Below are 19329 nucleotides of genomic sequence, written 5' to 3'. Positions count from 1 at the left end.
TGTGCCTGTTCATTTCATCATCTAATTTTTGTAAGTATTCGGGAGTAGTATCCGGTGGTCTGTATATGGCGTAAACAATAAAGCTGTGACCCCAAGAACTTATCTTGACGCGCAAACATTCAATCTCAGGGATATCTTCCAAGAGATGGGCAGAAATGCCATTTTTGATCAGGACGGCAACACCACCCCCCTGGTGCGCCTGTCTTTTCGGAACACTGTATAGGAAGGAGGAAATATATCGTCACTTATTTCATCATGTAGCCAAGTCTCAGTTAAGACAGTAATATGAGGGTCATGTTTCAGTAATAAAATTTCCCAATGCATCAGCTTCATTTTTAATACTGCGGGCATTGACATTAATTAGTCTGAGCTGCTTATGTGGCCCTTGGGGAGCGCGTCAATCCTGCGAGATTGTGAAATGGTTTAGCTCGTTTGCTGTGGGAGTCCGAAGGGAGCTTTGAGGAATTTGTACGCGTCTGTTTAGGCATTCATCCCAATAAAAAGTATCCCTGCCAATCTTAAGCTTATCGTGGATCGATGAAGCTCTTTCTTTAAGCAGCCGGTCTTCTTTGCAACTGTCCCAGAGGAGTTTTCTTTTTTTCAGTGTGGAAGGGGAATAATCGTTCTGAATGTAGATGTCAGACCCTTTAAGTTTCTTGCAGTTTGCAAAAATTGCTTTCTTTTCACTGTAATCCTGAAGGTAAATTATTACCGGTCGGTTTCCTTTGTTTTTTCCTAGCCTATGTATTCGACCAATCGACTCACATTTCACACCCAGCTTGTCTTGGAATATTTCCTTGACGATCTTTTCCTTCATCATGGATTCGGTTTCGTCGGCTAACTCCTTTATCCCGTAAATAATCACATTGGAACGCCTGCTATGGTCCTCCAAACTAGTCAATTTTTTTGTCTGAAAAGTCATCACTTTCTCTAAGGATTTCAGCGTGGTTTCTACTTGACCGGTGTGAACTAGGGTTGCAGAAGAGTCAGGGAGTTTAATTTGCACGTCCTCCAGAGTACGTTGTAAGCTGGCAAGTACACTATTTATGTTGCATAACTGCACTTTCATTTCAATTACATCTGTGAGGATAGCTTTTTGGCCTTCAAGCAGCTGGTCATACAGTTCCTTTTGTGTCGGTCCAGGATTTGTTTCTATATCGCCACAAAGAAGTAACTTGCACACCTGTAAACACTCGTAAGCAAGGCTAATACACTGTTTGGGGCACGGTAGGACCACAATGCAACGATGGTCACTGCTAATTCTGCTAAATGTCACAGAGGAACCAACCTGCATAACGAAGAGCAGGTGCCTGGTCAGCATCGTTGCAGTGCCGGGTCCACCGTGCCCACTGAAGTTCAAGCAGCAGAGCGGTTCTTTTATACAGGCGGCTGTCGATGACGTCACGCTGCGCTGACCAAAAGGTGTCGCTAGAAGCTCAGGGCCATCAGAAGTTGACGGTGCGAAATGTCCGTTGGTTTGCACGTGCCCGCTCCTATCGATGCTGATACGGTGATCCACGTAGTGCGCGTGGCTAGTCGTTGATACGGCGGCGGATCCCAGCAAAACCTGCACAACGGAGAGTAGGTGCCTGGTCAGCATCGTTGCAGTGCCGGGTCCACCATGCCCACTGAAGTTCAAGCAGCAGAGTGCCGCACAGGATACGTGTTTTTATTATTTTTTTACTGCACATGACTTTTTAACCATGAACATTTTTTTTTATTTGTAAAGTCGCAGGTAACATTAGCTACAGGAGAAATAGCGTGAAGGTCTTTCCTTACCTGAATTGCTGCCCTCTTCAGCGCTCTAAACTGTTTACCACTGCTTGACAACTACATTACGAACACGGGTTGCAGTCAATCCTGGCGCAGTAAGATTTGTGTAGCAGTGGTCTGTTGCTGGCTGCTTAAATCTGATCCAGGATATGGCTTTGTGAACAATTATTATGTGACCATCGGTTCAAAATTTAGTGTCGGCAGATTGGATAGGGGACAGGAGAGGGCGAAATCTACCACCACCACGGGAGACTAGCGGCCCTGAGGACGTCGGCGATAGGAAATGCCCCTCCCCTGAAGACCTCGATCTATCTGGCCACACCAGTCTCCATGACTAAGTCCTACGGAACCTGTACGGCACCCCTGCCGACAGCATCGCTTGAGGAGATTCACTCTCTCAGAGAGGACGCTGCGCCTCGAAAGAGGGTGCGGGCCTCGTGGAGTCCAAGCACTGCTACAAAGCATGTGGTGAATAGACTAGGAGTGGTGGTCTCACGATTTGGCGGGTAAAAGGCCAGGCCGTGACGAGGCGCAGGTTTGCAGCACTCGACAGTTCATTTGCGCACAGTCAAGACCAGAAAGTGAGTGTACGTAATAATCGTAAGAACTTCCTTTCATTGCACAGTCGATGGGCCGGGAGACTACCACCGGAATCGACGAAGACGGAATGCCGGAGTGGCGCGATGGGCGACCGCAACATCCGGCTGCTGCAGGCGGGACCCGTTTTGGCATTCTTGAAACGCCAGCACTCAGCATTGTTCAACACAGAAGTCGTAATCGTAAGAAAAACGCCTTGGCAACGGACGTACTTAGCAGAGTTCATAAACGCCGTCAGTGTTTGGGCGAGTCGTAACATTGGTGAGGTACCGTCATGGCATGCTAGGTAGCGTCACCTGGTTTGTTGTGATTGTATATGGCATCCTAGTATAGTTTGCCAGGTGACCTCCGCATAGCAACGGGCACGTTATAGCCCCTCGCTTCTAGAGGACATCTTCCAGGACCTGAGCGCGAAGCCTCTCCGGCCCTTGTTCTCCTCTTGGGAGGCATTTGGGTGGCGGATGGACATTCCGGGGCACCTTCAGCCGTAGGGCCCTTGCGGAGAGCTTTAGACGCCTCGGCAGGATCATGTTCTGGAATGAATAAAGATAGCACATTTCAAAATAAGTTAAACAGATTCAAACTTAACAAACTCACATTATTACCCCCACCCTTAATTTTATATTTCGTTTCTTTCATTTCCAACCTAAACTGTCGTCACCACCACCACCACTACCACCACCACCACCACCACCACCAGGATGCGTCCATTTTTTTACGGCTTCTTCAGTCTTTCTCACGTTATAATTTCGAATATCACTTATTTTCGCCTTGTTGGTCAGTTTTGAAAGTTCCGCGAATTCTATCTTATCTCTTGAGTTGGACACTTTCATTCTTTGTCGTTTCTTTATTAGGTCCTTTGTTACTTGGGAGAGCTTGCCTACTGGTTGCCTTGGTGCCTTGCCTCCCACTTCAATTTCTGCCTCTGAAGCCAGCCTCTTAACGGTTTCATTCATTATCTCTATGTCATTATCATCGTCTCTCTGTTCTAAGGCTGCATATTTGTTTGCAAGTACCAGCCTAAATTTGTCTGCGTTTACCCTTACTGCCGTTATTGACCTGTTTCTTCTTGACCAATTTTACTCTTTCTGTGTTCAAATTGAGGTGAATCCTAGCCCTCACTAACCTATGATCGCTGCACATTACCCTATTTATCACTTTTACTTCCTGCACTATGCTGGACCTGCAGAAAGTATGAAATCAATTTCATTTCTTGTTTCACCATTAAGGCTTTTCCAGGTCCACTTTCTGTTGCTACGTTTCCTGAAAAAGGTGTTCATTATTCTCAGCTTATTACTTTCTGCGAATTCTACCAGCATCCCTCCTCTAGCGTTTCTAGAATCGACGCCGTAGTGGCCGATTACCTGTTCACCAGCCTGCTTTTTCCCCACTTTTGCATTGAAGTCGCTCATTACTACTGTATATCGAGTTTGCACTTTTCTCATCGCTAATTCAACAACTTTATAAAACTGATCTACTTCCTCATCGTCGTGACTGGATGTTGTAGCGTAGGCTTGTACTACCTTTAATCTATACCACTTATTAAGTTTGATTACGACTACTGCTACCCTCTCATTAATGCTGTAGAATTCGTCCATGTTGCTCGCTATGTCCTTATGAATTAGGAATCCTACCCCGCATTACTTCTTATCAGGGAGACCTCTATAGCAGAGGACACGGCTGTTATTTAGCAATGTATAAGCCTCACCAGTTCTTCTAATCTCACTAAGGCTGAACGGTACCTAACTGAACTGACCCAACCTGTACTATAACCTAAGCTGTAACCTAACCTGTATCTAACCTAACTGAAATGAACCTAAACTGTACTTTCCACCATAATAATACAACAGCCAGCAAAATTCTTCGAATGACGTGTCGCGTATAGCTACGTGATGGCAGTCGTAACCGCGGCCTTTAGGTAGCTTTAAAAGTGTCAACTTTGTCACATAACCATACTTATATAGCATTTCTATTTTGGCGCCAATGCTATATGCCTCAGTTCGCTTTATACATTTTAGTGCGAAAAGCATGCTGCGCTTGCTGCTATTTAACGTGATCACGAATATAACGGGAGAGAGGGGTTCATGATGCTTGAAAAAATGAAAAAGAGAAAGAAAAGAAACAAAGAAAAAACTTAGTGCCCTTTCCCTCTGTGAAGGATGGCCAGCGAAGCTGTATATGTGGGTCTCTTAGTGGCGAACTGCACTTACGCCGTGTTTCGGCCCAGCATTGCACTATTTTCGGGATCGGCCCGCGTATGGGGAGTGCTTAACGCCTGCTTCACCTCCGCCGCGAGTCCGCCCGGCATTGCACTATCTGCGGGATCGTCCCACGTATGGCGAGTTCTTTTGCTTACCACGCCAGCGATGTCCAAAAACAAGAAAGGGGCTGGCAGATGGAATGGCACACTGTGGTATAAACTTTTTTAAACAGGGTTGAAGTACCTCAGACAGGCTTGCCAACGTTTCGATAGGTGGACCTATCTTCGTCAAAGGCGGCCTCGTCATCCTCGGCGTGTTAGTTTTAAAGGGTTAGTGCAGTGACGTCACGTGCGGGTGTTGTCGCTGGCGGCTGGTTTTAAAGAGAGAGATTACAAGAGGGAACAGGCGTTGTCGTCCGACGTCTGTGAGCCTCATTCTCAAGACGAAGGGACAAGAGCGTGAGAGTGGGCACGCGGGGAGGAAAGAAAAGAAATAGAAGCAGAAAAAAGGGGGGGGGGGGAAGGAGAAAAAAAAAGGCAGGGGGGAGCCAGGGCCGTACCAAGACACAACAAAGGGGGGGGGGGTGAAAGAAAAAGAAAGAGAAAAATGAAATCTTTAAGAAATACGGGGGCTTGGGAGCGTGTTGGGGATGCGAAAGGTTAGGAGGTATTCAGGGGAGTCGTTGGCGGCATGTTTTTGAGGCATTAGAACGGCCGGTCAAGCAATAGGTCGAGTAATTTTGAAATAGTTAAGGTGGCGACGAGGAGTCTGCGGTGCAATGTGTGGGGTGACTGAAAGGCAGCGGCATGGTCTTTCAAGGGGCACTGCCCCACGCGCTTAACGTAGGTGTCGTTACGGCGGCATGCAGGAGGCGATACTCCGGGTTGAGGCGCCGAAAAAGGCATATTGACTTCGGAATGTCAATATGCCTTTTTCGGCGCCTCAACCCGGAGTATCGCCTCCTGCATGCCGCCGTAACGACACCTACGTTAAGCGCGTGGGGCAGTGCCCCTTGAAAGACCATGCCGCTGCCTTTCAGTCACCCCACACATTGCACCGCAGACTCCTCGTCGCCACCTTAACTATTTCAAAATTACTCGACCTATTGCTTGACCGGCCGTTCTAATGCCTCAAAAACATGCCGCCAACGACTCCCCTGAATACCTCCTAACCTTTCGCATCCCTAACACGCTCCCAAGCCCCCGTATTTCTTAAAGATTTCATTTTTCTCTTTCTTTTTCTTTCACCCCCCCCTTTGTTGTGTCTTGGGACGGCCCTGGCTCCCCCCTGCCTTTTTTTTTTCTCCTTTCCCCCCCCCCCCTTTTTTCTGCTTCTATTTCTTTTCTTTCCTCCCCGCGTGCCCACTCTCACGCTCTTGTCCCTTCGTCTTGAGAATGAGGCTCACAGACGTCGGACGACAACGCCTGTTCCCTCTTGTAATCTCTCTCTTTAAAACCAGCCGCCAGCGACAACACCCGCACGTGACGTCACTGCACTAACCCTTTAAAACTAACACGCCGAGGATGACGAGGCCGCCTTTGACGAAGATAGGTCCACCTATCGAAACGTTGGCCAGCCTGTCTGAGGTACTTCAACCCTGTTTAAAAAAGTTTATACCACAGCACGCCAGCGATAGGAAAATTGCCTTGGACGGTAGAGGTATACAGCTTCGCTGTAAAAAGAAAACGCTTTCATAACTTGACAGTTTAGACAAATTAGAACGCTCGCCGTGAATAATAGCGTGATATCACGCTATTATCCATGGTGAGCGTTCTAATCTGTCGTGACATATGTCAAGGTTATCGCAGTATATGAGCAGGAGAGGTATCGGCGCTAAAGACTGCTGCGTTATCGATGGGGCGGACACGTATAGTTCGTACACACGAAGAACAACAAGCGTACGAGAAGCGCCGGAGGGAACAGCAACGAGAATGTAAACGGCGCCGGCGCGAAACGACCACCGACGAAGAACGTTCCCGCGATGCTGAACGAAAAGGACATTCGCGAGCCCGGGTACCTCCGAAGGAGCAATGACGCCATACTCGCAACGCAAAAAATGACAACCATTCCGTTCTGTGAAGATGGAATGGCAGCGAAAGTACTTTGCTTTTCGTTTGAGAGCTTTGACTGTCGTCAGCTTTCGATGCCATTCCATCGTCACAGAGTTGAATGGTATTATTTTGTAATCACAAATAATTATTAGAAAAAATATGTTTCGAGTAAAGAGTTGACTTGGTTGTCCGGGAAGGGTTCGAAGACTTAGAAGAGAATGTGCACAAAAGAAACACCTGCACTTATCAACAGGCCTTTCATTTGATTCGGCGCAGAGTTTTGGAACAGTAGACGTTCGGCGAGGTGCCATTGCCAGTCGGAATCCTTTACGGTGAACTCGATCCAAAACGCTTGGTGTTGTCATCTTTCTCCTTTGTTGGTGGGAGACAAATCTATGTAGCCGCGGCTATTAAAGACTGTGCTGTTCTTTCAGCTTTCAGGCAACTGTAGTTCCTCAGTCGATTTATCCAAAGTAGTACAAAAGAAGACATGATGCCCCCTGACCCAATCGCAAATTTCCGAAGGACGGGGAGGGAGGGGGGGGTGCACAGAAAAGATTTCGAGGGAAGGGGCGCGAGCCCTGCCCCCCCCCCCCCGCCTCCACCGTAGTCGGAGCCTCTGCTCAAAATCATGTTCTCTATCAGCCAATTATCTATACGGTCATGTCAGATTATTTCAATGAGTTTTACTAGGTTAGATGTAAGAGGTACACAGTTGAAAAATACAACAAAAATTTCAGCCTGTCGTATTTTGGGACGTCTGTTGTCTGACGTGCTGTAGTCTGACGCTCTGTATTTCTTGATCAATATTTAATATAAAAGTCAGCAGAGAGCTCTTTAGGACTATGTAAGATTGTTATTGTAAAAAAGTAAAAATGCAAAACGACAAAAAAATTTCTCACTTCGGGATTTTAACTCATGTCCGAACGCTCCTGAATCCAGTATATTACCACTGCACCACGCTGATTTCTTTTTCTTTCGTGGTATTTATTAGAGTAGCATTCAACCCAACATTCACCAGTTCTGCATAGTCAGAGAATGGAGGCCACAATGAAAGTCACACACAGAAAAGGCAGCGTTCGTACTGTGTTGGTTTCACTTTAGAATGGTGGTACTTACAAAGGTACGTTTTATCGAAATGACACTACACCTAAGACTTATTTTTGATGGACAACCGGCTGGTACCCTATTTTGGTGAGGTGCTTATCCTTAATGCACCACGCTGAATTGGTTCTTTTCTCTTTCATGGTATTTATTGCAGTAGCGTTCAACCCGATAAAACATTCACCAGTTGTGAATAATCATAGAATGGAGGGCACAATGACAGTTACTCACAGAAAGGCAGCGTTCATACTTTGGGTGGAAACGTTGGTTCCACTTTAGAAGGGTGGTAAGGATAGGCACCTCAACAAAATGGGGTACCAGTCCGGTTGAATATCAAGTCCACAATAAACATGTTTTACGTTGTTATATGTGTACATTTTGACCATGTCAAAAGTAAGAATCCCTTTCTGCTCTGGTGTTTACATTTGTACGCTGAGAACTAAGGTGCACTTTCACTCCGCCACGTCAACCGGCGCCTCTCTAGAAGAGCAAAGTGTTGTTACCAACAAGTACTCCATGAAGTGCTAGAACATCGATTTTGCTTTACGATGTCCATATCAGTTAAGAAATTCAGAAATAGTCAATGGTGACCGGGAACGCTGTAAGGGTTTTTACGGCTAATTTCGACTGCTATTTCTCGCTCGTTACACTTTTGAGCGCGCGTATAATTTTTGTGTTCATTGCAAAATAGCCACATAAACATTCGTGGATAACTGCTCATTTAGACAGCGTACCGCTTTCTCACGGTAGCGCCTTGCGGGAATACGTAGCGCCTGTAAGTAGCGTAGGTAGCGCCTGTGTCTCGCCTGTATACCCAAGCGAGACAGATTTTCACGCAGCTTTGTGGAACAACCCAAAACTACTTTTCCGCTTTGCAAAATCTTATGGCGAATTTCTGGGAAATTAACTCATGTGTCAGCGTAACGGTATGTATGCAAGTCCAGAAGCCTGTGTGTCACATCTTACAAAATAAAACAAATTGGATACGCAGCCGTTGCCGCAAATTCGATGATTTCGATCAGCGGCCGATATTGAAGAAGCCGGTCGGGGGATTGCTGCTGCCTCGCCGTCAAGGCAAAATTACGGCAATTGGCTACGTCGACTTTAATACCGGTGTCGGTGCTACCAACGTTGCCGGATTCAGAGAACGCACCATTGAATACGGCGTAAGAGAAAAGTACAGTGTACACCTCCGATGTGCAACTGACATAGAATTTTAAAGCGTCGCGACGGAAAGCGCTTATGTCGCGACGTCAGAACTTATGTCGTTGCGATAGAAAGTGGCACAACACCGTGACAGAAAGTGTCTGTCGCCGCGACAAAGAGCTTCTGTTGTTACATCAGAATCGCTGTCGCAATATAAAGCCATTGTTGCGACTTTAGAACTCCTGTTGTCACGACAAAACGTTTCTGTTGCGGCTTCCTAACTCTTGGTTGTCGTGACACAATGTGTCTTTCGCGACGTCATAACCACTGTCGCGATAGAAAGCAGTTGTTGCGACTTCCGAACTCATGTAGTCGCGATAGAACGTTTCTCTTGCGACTTCCTAACTCTTAGTCGTCGCGACAGAATGTTTCTGTTCGACGTGAGAATTTCTGTCGTAGCGTCGGAAATGCCTGTCACAACTATAGAAACGTGAGGAACTTCTACAGAAATAGAACAGAAATTGCTATAGTTGCGGCAGAAATTTCTGTTGTCTTTTTCAACCGGGTATTGGCGTAATGTTACTCGCGTAACCAGCCTATTGCTTTTTAAATAATGGGATTACTTTTGCAAGTCTCCATTTGCCTGCATCAGCTGTAGCGTCATCTTCATCACCGCGGGTTCTCATCCGTCATAATAATGAACGCAGTGCACATCAGCAAGGTGTAACGGCGCCCTGTCCACAACTCCTGTCGCCCAGCGTGGAGATGGGCCCGCTTGACGACGACTGCAGGACGGAACACGTCGACGCAGCACTGAAGCTATGCAGAGTGCATGCAAAGTTCATCGGTGAGATCTGGGACAACGAGACCCTAGTCCAGACCAGCCTCGTTAAGGAAAACTGGAAGGAGTGGGTTGCCAAAACTATGAAGGTGCTGCAGGGGTGCAGGGCTGCAGTAGGGGCTTTAAAAAGTCACAAGCAGCCAGGCGCCTCGTTCCCAAGGTAAAGCTCGAGCGTCTGCACAATGAACAGCTGCGCAACTTTTCGTCCGGCAAAGACATTCTTCCGGAGGCTTCTGCGTCTTGCTTAGAGGCTGTGGAAGCAGAGATAGCTATGCTGGAGCCTCTGGTTGAGCTGGTCGTCACTCATGGCCAGCAGCAAATGTTCACCCAGCTTGCGGAGCTCCTGGACAAGAAGGGCAACCACGTGGAGGGCCTCAACAACAGCGTTACCATTCCTAACCCGCGCAGCCTCTACGTCATCCTAAAGGCGCGCAACTGCTGCAGCACGGACCAGCGCGATGCTCACGCAGCCGTTGTCAAAAGGGCGAATGGTCCTGGTGTCACATGGGCTGACGAGCTGGAAGAGGCCGTAGATGGTCCATTGGACCTGGCTAGTTGGACTAGGTTGCATGCTCCTGACGGGTTGCAGACCACCACATTGAAATGAAAGCCGGCTGCTTTATCCCATGGCAATCTTGAAGTTTTTTTGAAGGCTGCACAGGCGACACAACTATCGTCCGGCTCGTCAATGGGTTGCCGAATCCACCCCCGCACAGGCGCAGTGGGAGCACGGGCATGGTCGTCGAGTCTGCAATGACCATGGTACCATCCTGGAACCCGATGCAATCGAACGCGGCAAATGAGACCTTCGTGAGCGACACTTCAAGGGTGCGAGTGTTTCAGCCAATCTCAATTCCGCAGCCATCCACGCCGAAGGTGGGACGTCGACGCTGCGAAGGGGCCTCAGCGCATCGAGCCTCTCCCGGCCGATGTCAGCCGTGACTCTCTCTAACTTTTTTGCGCCGCCTTCCTGTTGTCTAACCACCCTTTTCCGCCAGCTCGCAAACAGGCGTAATCAGTGAGGTACTTCGCGAAGCACGATCAACGCAGCTGACTGTCGCCTGTACGCTTCACGGTCTCTATTTTACGTGTGGTCGGAACACTGACCATATCTTTTAACGCTTAGTCTATTGTCCTTTGTCAGTGTTCGGCATAAGGGCAGTGATGTCTTGGCAGGGAAAGCCACGATCTCTTTCCGTTGGTGACTCCTGCCAGCCTCGTAACACAGGTCCACAAAGACCCAGGACTCTCCTGCGGTTTCCAACTAGTCTACAATAAACGCTTAAAGTTATCGTCCACTGTGCGCTCTTAAAGCCCTTCCTCCATTAGCCTACGAATGTGTAACGCACTTCCGGGCGCTCAAGTTTCCTAATGTCCGGAACCAATTAGCACTGAGCAGGCACGTACCCAGGAATTTTGGCAACCCAAGGCAACGTTTTTATGCAAGTGAGAGGAGGGGAATACTGTTACTAGTACGAATGTGAATAATGCCTACCATTCGCTATAACGACGCGTAAACCCGCAAAATGCGAATGAAATAAGGTGTATCTCACAGGTACGCCTGTGAGATACACCTCTCCTTTACTTGACAAACAAGAAACCACATCAAATGGACTCGCACACGAAAGAAGCGCAAGAACAACACTGCCAAGAACAAGTAAACAAGCGAAAGTGTAAAATAAAGATTTCTAGTAACATTTTTTGAATTAGCTCTAGAAGAATTATAGAGGAATATATATTTGCGGAACAATCACAGTTATTTTGGATCCCTCGTTTACTGCTCTACCAAGTTAAGTGCCAAAACCGACTCGTATTGTTATTTGGGAAGTTGCGTAACGATGCGTGGCCGTCAGTCCCGTACAACCACGTAGAGCGCAGGACGCTGAGGCTCTAAATGTACTGCGCCCACCGCAGGAAGTTACAAGAACACCTACATAAGCCAGGCACGTACCCAGGATGTTCTTTCGGGGTGGGGGGGTTCTCCAACTCAAGGTAACTTTTCTATGCAAAAGCTCACATCTTCGTCGATGGATCCGTGATACCGGAGACTGGCTCATCCACAGCAGCCTGCGTTACACCGGCCCTACGAAAGAGCAAGCTGTGCCATCTCCCGGGGTACGCAAATTCTACCGCAGCAGAGTTAGCAGGACTCCACCTTGCTGTGGACCTACTTGCAGAGGAGCTACCAGCGACCCCGGCAGCCATCTTCTGCGACTCCAAGGCGGCGATGTTCTGCCTGCAGAACCCTGACAGGGCTAGCCTTGGGGTAGCGCTACTCTCCTCAAGACTGACAGCCTTTCAGGACGCAGGATGCTCAGTATCTTTGCATTGGCTACCGGCACACGTGGGGATTCCGGGCAATGAAGAGGCGGACACTCTGGCAAAAAGTGCCCACCACTCAAGCGTCCCCCTCAGCCCTACTGTAACGGCCGCAGACTTATCGAGGCACAGGCTGCGCCGGCACATCATCACCTGCCACCCGGACAAACGGGTATCCCTGGGCCGGCCTCCACGGCCTCTTCACAGCACGGCCTCCTACGAAGGGATGCCTCGTTGCTGCTCCGACTGCGAGTTGGCTGCTACTGGACGGCAGCCAACTCGCAGTCTCCTTCTTTCCCAAGGCCACCCAAGGCCACCCAAGGCCACCCAGGGCCACCCAAGGCCACCCAAGGCTTTCCCAAGGCCACCGCCTTGGGAAAGCCACCTCGCCCGCCTGTGCCTCCTGTGGGGAACCAGAAACTCTGGAACACCTGCTGGCCTGCCCTGCTCACCTGCAGCCCCGCGGTCGAATTCTGCAAGAGTTCCACCGCCTGGGGCTCCCATGTTCACGACAGGAAGATATCCTCTTCCCCTGTCGTAATCAGCAACCAGCCTTCCTAAGTGTCGTCGAGTACCTCGACTCGTCGGGGCTCTCGGCGAGACTATAGGACATTTCTACTAAGACGGATGGCCTAACGGCCATCCCACCACCTCGGGCTTCCTGGTCGGCCACTACTTCGCTTCCATCTCTACGACCCTCTACCTTTCTCCCTCCTACCCTCTCTCTCTTTTAACCCCATCCCCTCCATCCTGCTGGTGCTGAGCCGTGCTCCCGCTGTTAGATATGGCGCCGTTTCCTGAGGCTACTTCGAGTTCCCCAAACCACTTCGAATCGCAGCACTGCTAACTGAGGAATCCAGAAGCAGGGGTGCCATATTCCTGAGGCAGGACACTTGCAAACAAGTTCGTACACCGCCGGGATTAGAAGGGGTCCACGGACAATAGAGCCCAATCGTCACTCCTCTTCGCCTTTGAAGAAGACATTTGCTACCGCTTCGGGGCCGTAGCACCGGGAGCAGGTGGGCCTTCGGACAATGGAGCATGAGCGCCCCCACTTATCCTCCTTCGAAGAAGCGCATTGCACGTCTGCAAGGCAAGACCGCAGAGAGCCGCCGGGTGTGACAAAGCGATACGGGCGCCAACCATTGGCTGAAAATGGCGTCATCTGAGCGGACCCTCCCATTGGTCGAACATGACGCGACTTCCAGTCCTCGAAGGGTTTAAAAGAAGGATTCCAGAGAGACCAGAGCATTCCCTGTTTCCCTGATTCACATCTCTCGAACTTCTTGCCGCGGGCCGCAGCGTCCGAGTTGCTGCCGGCCCGTAATGACTGTACGACTGTCAGTGACGTCTCACCACTCTGTATATAATGTAAAATAAAACCTCCCAAGTTTGGTTTTCATCCCGGAGTCCGTCCTTCAACCCCTACATCTGGTTGGCAGCGGTGAAATCGCCTCCGAATGCATCAGCTGGTGGCAGCGCTACGGATCAACCTTCGTCGAGAGAGATACTAAGGAACCGGGAAGAGCGAAGAAGAGAGAGCCTTCGTCGAAAGAGGTCCGAAGAAACTGGGAGTAGCGAAGAAGGAGCGAGCCTTCGACCCAGGGAGTCCGGAGGAACCGGGAACAGCGGACAGATGAACCGGATGGCAGAGTGCTGCAACCGTAAATGAGCGCGTGGTTTTTTTCCTTTTGATTCGCCAGACTCAAATGTTGTGTGTTCATTTTGATAGTTCTGGGAATCGGGAGTTTGATGCATTGTGTGTTTGCACAAATTAATTAAGGAAAACAGTTTTAACCACCTGTCGGGGCAGCTGCCATGGATCTTAGAAGGTTGACGAGGTTAGACTTGTTGTTGGTGTGCGACGATTTGGGAGTTGAGGCGGACGAACGGATGAAAACGCCAGCTATCATAAAGGCGATTAACGATAGTGGCAATGATGGCAAAAGCATTGAGCTTGCTTGGGAGGTGATACAGGAACCACGAGAGCGTGAGCGTCGTGTACGTGTGCGAGAGCGTCGTGAACTTAAGAGTGAGAGTAAGCGTGAAGAACGCGAGAATGAACGGAAGCATGAGCTTCAAGAACTTACTCTTAGGTGTGAGCGTCACGAACGTGAGTATCAGGAACGAAAGCGTGAGCAAAAGTATGAGAGAGAGAAGGCAGCACTGATCAAAGAGATACAGTATTGTGATGAGTTAATGGCACAGGGACAACGGCTGTCTCAGAATTCTGTAGGTAGCACAGAGCGAAAGAATGAGGCAGCATCGAGCGGATTTTCGCCAAAAGCCGACGAGAAGAGTCGTGCCTGTGAGATTGGCTGCAGATTCATCGGAAAAGGGAAAAGGCTAGCTGCTAACGATGCCTTAGTGGCAACAGAGGCCGTTAAAGGCCGCAGTGAGAGCGACGAGGTGCTGTGCCAACAGATGACTGTGGAGACAGCTAGGCCAGCTGCGAACAAATTGGCACAGTTACCGCGCGTGTGCGTCGCTGGTAATGTTAGCGAGGTTGCTAGCGAAGAAAAGGGTACTGCCGACCCGACAGACGCGAGCACCCATGTCGAGTCAGATCTGCGTGCAGAAGAGAAGTGCCAGCTGGACGGTGCAGTTGAGAGTAGTTCTCGGGATGGCGAGCTCCGTAGCTCACGAGAGAACAACTGCATTGTCCAGGGATCGGTGCGGCTCTCCGCCAGTCTAGATAGCCTAGATAGGGATGATTCAGTTGTTAATCATTCGGACTGTGCGCGTGAGACAGCAATCGATACCGACGGGCTGTGTGCCGATGCACAGCGTGAGCTGGGCAATGTAGTAGAGGGCAGTTCGCAAGAGTGCGAGTGGTCTAACTCGAGTAAAGCCTGCTGCATTGTTCCAGAGTCGGTTGGGCTGTCCGCCAGTCGAGGCAAAGTGAGAGTAGATTTAAATGTAAATCACTCAGACTGTGCGGGTAAGAGACCGATCCGGGCCGACGAAATGTGTACCGGCCTGCACGAGGCACGAGAAGGCGACATGAAAACGAGTGCAAGGAGAAAGCGCCGTAAAAAGAAGCGCGGTAAAGACCGAAAGTCGGTAACTAATGTAGCGCCGCCAAAGATGGCGAGAACCCCAAATGGGCAGGGCGCGAGGAGAAGAAAGGTGCGGTCGTCACTGACGATGTTGACGCATCCTGAACGTTCGAGCCACCGGTCAAAGGGGGACCGCGAAGCATGTTCTGCACGGACGCGGACAAAGGGCACGAAGCAGTTAAACTCCTCGTCGTTCCGTAGTTCTTTTCACAGCTCAGCGTGCAGTTCGAAGAAACGCAAGGTGGCAGGACGAGACCAGGTGGGGAGTAGCGACGCGGTCAGTCGAGTTTGTGAGGAAAGCGGGGCGCCAAGACGCAAATTGGCAGGAGACCGTAACGTCTTGAAGGAGCTGTTAGTGAATCAGCCCTTTTGTTGTATCTCGGCAGCCAGAGTAGCTTTCAAACCACGCCCACCTCGAGTCAGACTCAAAGTATGAGTCAGACGTAAGCGTTTGGAAAGGGAGGCCAAGAGCCCTTCCGTAGAAATGAAGTGTGTTGTTTTTTATTTTGAGCATTGGAAAGTTTTCGCGATTTGAGACTAGGATTTCTTTCAATATGTAAAGGTATGAGCTTTGTTTGTGTTTTCGTTCGAGAAGCTCGAGATTTGAAAGATGCGTTTTAGGTAAACATGTAGTCTCGCGAGATGCTCATTAATAAGTAGATAGGCTTTCTTTTTTTTTGTGTGTAAGTAACCTGAAGGTCAGGTTATCGTCGAAAGGCCTATGGTAAAGCGCGTGTGTTATTTAACCTTCTTTCTTTTTAAGTGTTTTGAATTTTCTAAGGTTAAGCGCGTAGATTTTCAGTGAGTGCATGATTTGCACGGAGAAGCGTTCTTAGTTCCATTAGCGCATGTCCTGTGTGGACGGAAGGAAGCAGATTTATGACTGGGTTGCTCGTGTGTGTTGAGGGCAGCCGTATTCTGACTTCTCTGATAAGTATGCGTGGAACGAGTTATTAAAAGACGCATTATTTTAAGGGTTCTGCGGAGTGTGTAAGTCCCGCAAGTTTATTTGTTCGTTTAAGTCACGTGTCCTGTAGGACTTTCAGGGTAGAAACGTGAGTAAGCGTAAATGAAAAGTTTGCCTACAACGCAAGTACGCGTTTTGTTTAGTGACCACAAGGCTAGTGCGCTTGTGATTACGTACTTGTGAGGTTGACCAGATTGTTCAGTGGCACCAATACGTGCGATAAGTACGCCACTGCGATAGATTGGAAACATGCTGTTCGTGTAGTTAGGCCACTTAAGTTATGTTCAGCTGTTTTCATTTGTTGTTTGCATCGTCAACGACCCTTTTGTTTTGCAACAACAATAGTACTCTGGTCTTGTCGGCAATCGAGGAGAAATGGATAGCTGTTTGGAGGGGTGGTTGGAACTGTTTTGTCGAAATTGGGGAAATAAAAGATCAGGGTTCATTTTTACTCAGTAATAGCCTGGCGAGTCAGGGGTGAAGAGCCTGCGCTTGCACGTGGTGCAGCGCTGTGTTGTTTTGTTTGTTTGACGTCTGTTCTCCAGGGCCAAGGATACCGAAGTTCGTCATTCGAGGCTCGACACCAATACCCTGCAGGTTCTTTCAGCGTTCCTCATGGCCAGCGAATTGAGTTCACCGGCCATTCAGAACAACCGGGGCGAGGACGAGCTGTTAGATATGGCGCCGTTTCCTGAGGCTACTTCGAGTTCCCCAAACCACTTCGAATCGCAGCACAGCTAATTGAGGAATGCAGAAGCAGGGGTGCCACATTCCTGAGGCAGGACACTTGCAAACAAGTTCGTACACCGCCGGGATTAGAAGGGGTCCACGGACAATAGAGCCCAATCGTCACTCCTCTTCGCCTTTGAAGAAGACATTTGCTACCGCTTCGGGGCCGTAGCACCGGGAGCAGGTGGGCCTTTGGACAATGGAGCATGAGCGCCCCCACTTATCCTCCTTCGAAGAAGCGCATTGCACGTCTGCAAGGCAAGACCGCAGAGAGCCGCCGGGTGTGACAAAGCGATACGGGCGCCAACCATTGGCTGAAAATGGCGTCATCTGAGCGGACCCTCCCATTACATGACGCGACTTCCAGTCCTCGAAGGGTTTAAAAGAAGGATTCTAGAGAGACCAGAGCATTCCCTGTTTCCCTGATTCACCTCTCTCGAACTTCTTGCCGCGGGCCGCAGCGTCCGAGTTGCTGCCGGCCCGTAATGACTGTACGACGGTTCATTGACTCTCACCTCCTTGTAAATAATGTAAAATAAATACTCCCAAGTTTGGTTTTCATCCGCGAAGTCCGTTCTTCGACCCCTACACCGCATGGGTTGCAGAAAATAGCGCTAGCCTTTTCTCCTTCCCCTCAAGAACCACTTCTCTCTATGCAAAAGACGAGGGGAGGTACTTTTACTAGCACAGATATGGATAACGCCCACAATTCGCCATAAATGCGCGTAAACCCGCAAAAGAGAAATGAAATAAGGTGTGTCTCACAGGTAGGCCCAACGTTACTAGATAGGTGGGCCTGCTAGTAGACCTCTCCTTTACTTGGCAAACAAGGAACCACATCAAATGGACTTGCGCACCAGACATGCCGAAAATGAATGGAGTCTGTGCATTTCACTCTTCAAAAGTCGGCGGTACAGTTCATTTCACTGCTGAGCCCGGTTTACTCATGAAACTTCACAGCCAACTGAAGTGAAACTTGACAATAGTTGCAGCGAAGCAAGCATATTATTTCAGTTCAATAAAGAATTAGGCTTTCGCCATTCCACTATAATAGGCGCGGGAAAGCGTATAAAATTACGCACTATAGATTACTTTATTTTTGGGGTTACCGCGCCTTATTTGGGTAACAGGAAAAGTGAATTACGAATTATTTGCAGCCTCGCGAAGGAACAGTGGCTGGCGGTTATGAAAGCGTGGGCGGGGCTTCACTGCAGACTTTAGTTGTATCCGACTATAGCAACATTTTTTGAATTAGCTCTGGAAGAATTATAGAGAAATATATATTTGCGGAACAACCACTGTTATTTTGGATCCCTCGTTTACTCCTCTAGCAAGTGCCAAAACAGACACGTATTGTTATTTGAAAAGTTGCGCAGCGATGCGCCGCGCGAAGTATGCTGTGTGTGCGTGTGGAAGCACGCGAGGGAACTCGACGATCGCGGCTCAATCTGGCGCGCGCAAAAGAAGAAAGCGTAGAGAAAAAGTGCCGTCTTCCGTCGCGCGAAATTACGCGGTGGGATAAAAGGCAGAAAGATGAGGCGGCGTTGTGCTCCAGCAGCAACTGCGTACTCCGCCACCCGGCGAAAGCACAACTAACGATCGTGACTCAATCTCGCGCGCGATAGGGAGGAAAGAAGGGAGGCAGCGCGGGACAGAGAGCTGTGGGGGGGGGGGGGGGCGGCTTCGACTCCGGTAACAAGTGCGTACTTTTCACAGCCGAAAGGGTTCTGCAGACGGCCCAAACCTTTGTGCGCTCCGTGTTCTCGCCGATTTTGCATTGCAGCGATAGACAGCACGAAGGTCAACTCGCTCGCTGCTGCTGCCGCGCTTGCTCACACCTTCGTTTTGACAGCGAGTGTCCGCGCTCCTCGAGTGTGATGTGTTCTTGTTTGCTTGTGCGCGCTGACATCATGCTTGTTAATTCGGTTAGTAAGCGAATGTTTCCAAGTTTATACGGCCGATAAAGCTACTATCCTTACTTCGTATAGCTGTCTACTAGTTTGCTATCACAATCGATGCTTGGCCTTTCGGGCGAAACTGAAACACTTCATTTAAGTCTATGCTAAAGACCCGATGAACTCAAGCGCAAAGCCAGGCACTCACCCTGTACCGCAAAGTCATGATGCGCTGCAGCGTTCATCCAGCCTCTCGAGAACCAGTTGGCGATTGGCGCTGGCCGCACGTTCCGTCCCACCATTACCGCCAGTTCTTGAGACTCGGGGTAGCGTTTAGACCAGAAATCCTTCAGGCACAGAGAGAAGTACGACGTACGTGCGTAGGAGCGAAAGAAATGATATTTTTACATTATTTACACTGGCTCCAGATGTGGAAGTGCACTCCATGTAGGAGAACTACATGTCTGAGCACACATATCTGAGCGTACACCAGGACACGTCAGGACACACAGGTCAGCAGAGGTCAGGACACACCACTGTGCCAAACGTGTCCGCATTTAAAACAGTCTTCTTCCCTAGGTATCTAGACTAGGGAATCTGATGACTGTGTCTCCGCCAATCCCAATTGTCGAATTGTTCGCAAACTC

General features: G+C 49.3%; 1 protein-coding gene across 1 annotated transcript in view; it reads right to left on the bottom strand.

Moving 5' to 3' along the window:
* LOC135918208 (uncharacterized) overlaps positions 1 to 19329 on the bottom strand; it is a 64594-nt gene that overhangs the window by 8613 nt on the left and 36652 nt on the right. Inside the window, exons 2-4 of the mRNA XM_065451891.2 lie at positions 18891 to 19029; positions 2775 to 2903; positions 1289 to 1567 (exon numbers count right to left, since the gene is read on the bottom strand). Coding sequence (XP_065307963.1) covers positions 1289 to 1567; positions 2775 to 2903; positions 18891 to 18908 — 426 coding nt within the window. The 5' untranslated portion in view covers positions 18909 to 19029. The remainder of the gene's footprint in view (positions 1 to 1288; positions 1568 to 2774; positions 2904 to 18890; positions 19030 to 19329) is intronic.

Source organism: Dermacentor albipictus, chromosome 1 (assembly GCF_038994185.2).
Source record: "Dermacentor albipictus isolate Rhodes 1998 colony chromosome 1, USDA_Dalb.pri_finalv2, whole genome shotgun sequence".
NCBI classification, from domain to species: domain Eukaryota; kingdom Metazoa; phylum Arthropoda; class Arachnida; order Ixodida; family Ixodidae; genus Dermacentor; species Dermacentor albipictus.
The sequence above is the reverse complement of the archived record's forward strand: the minus strand, read 5'-3'. Positions and strand labels throughout refer to the sequence as shown.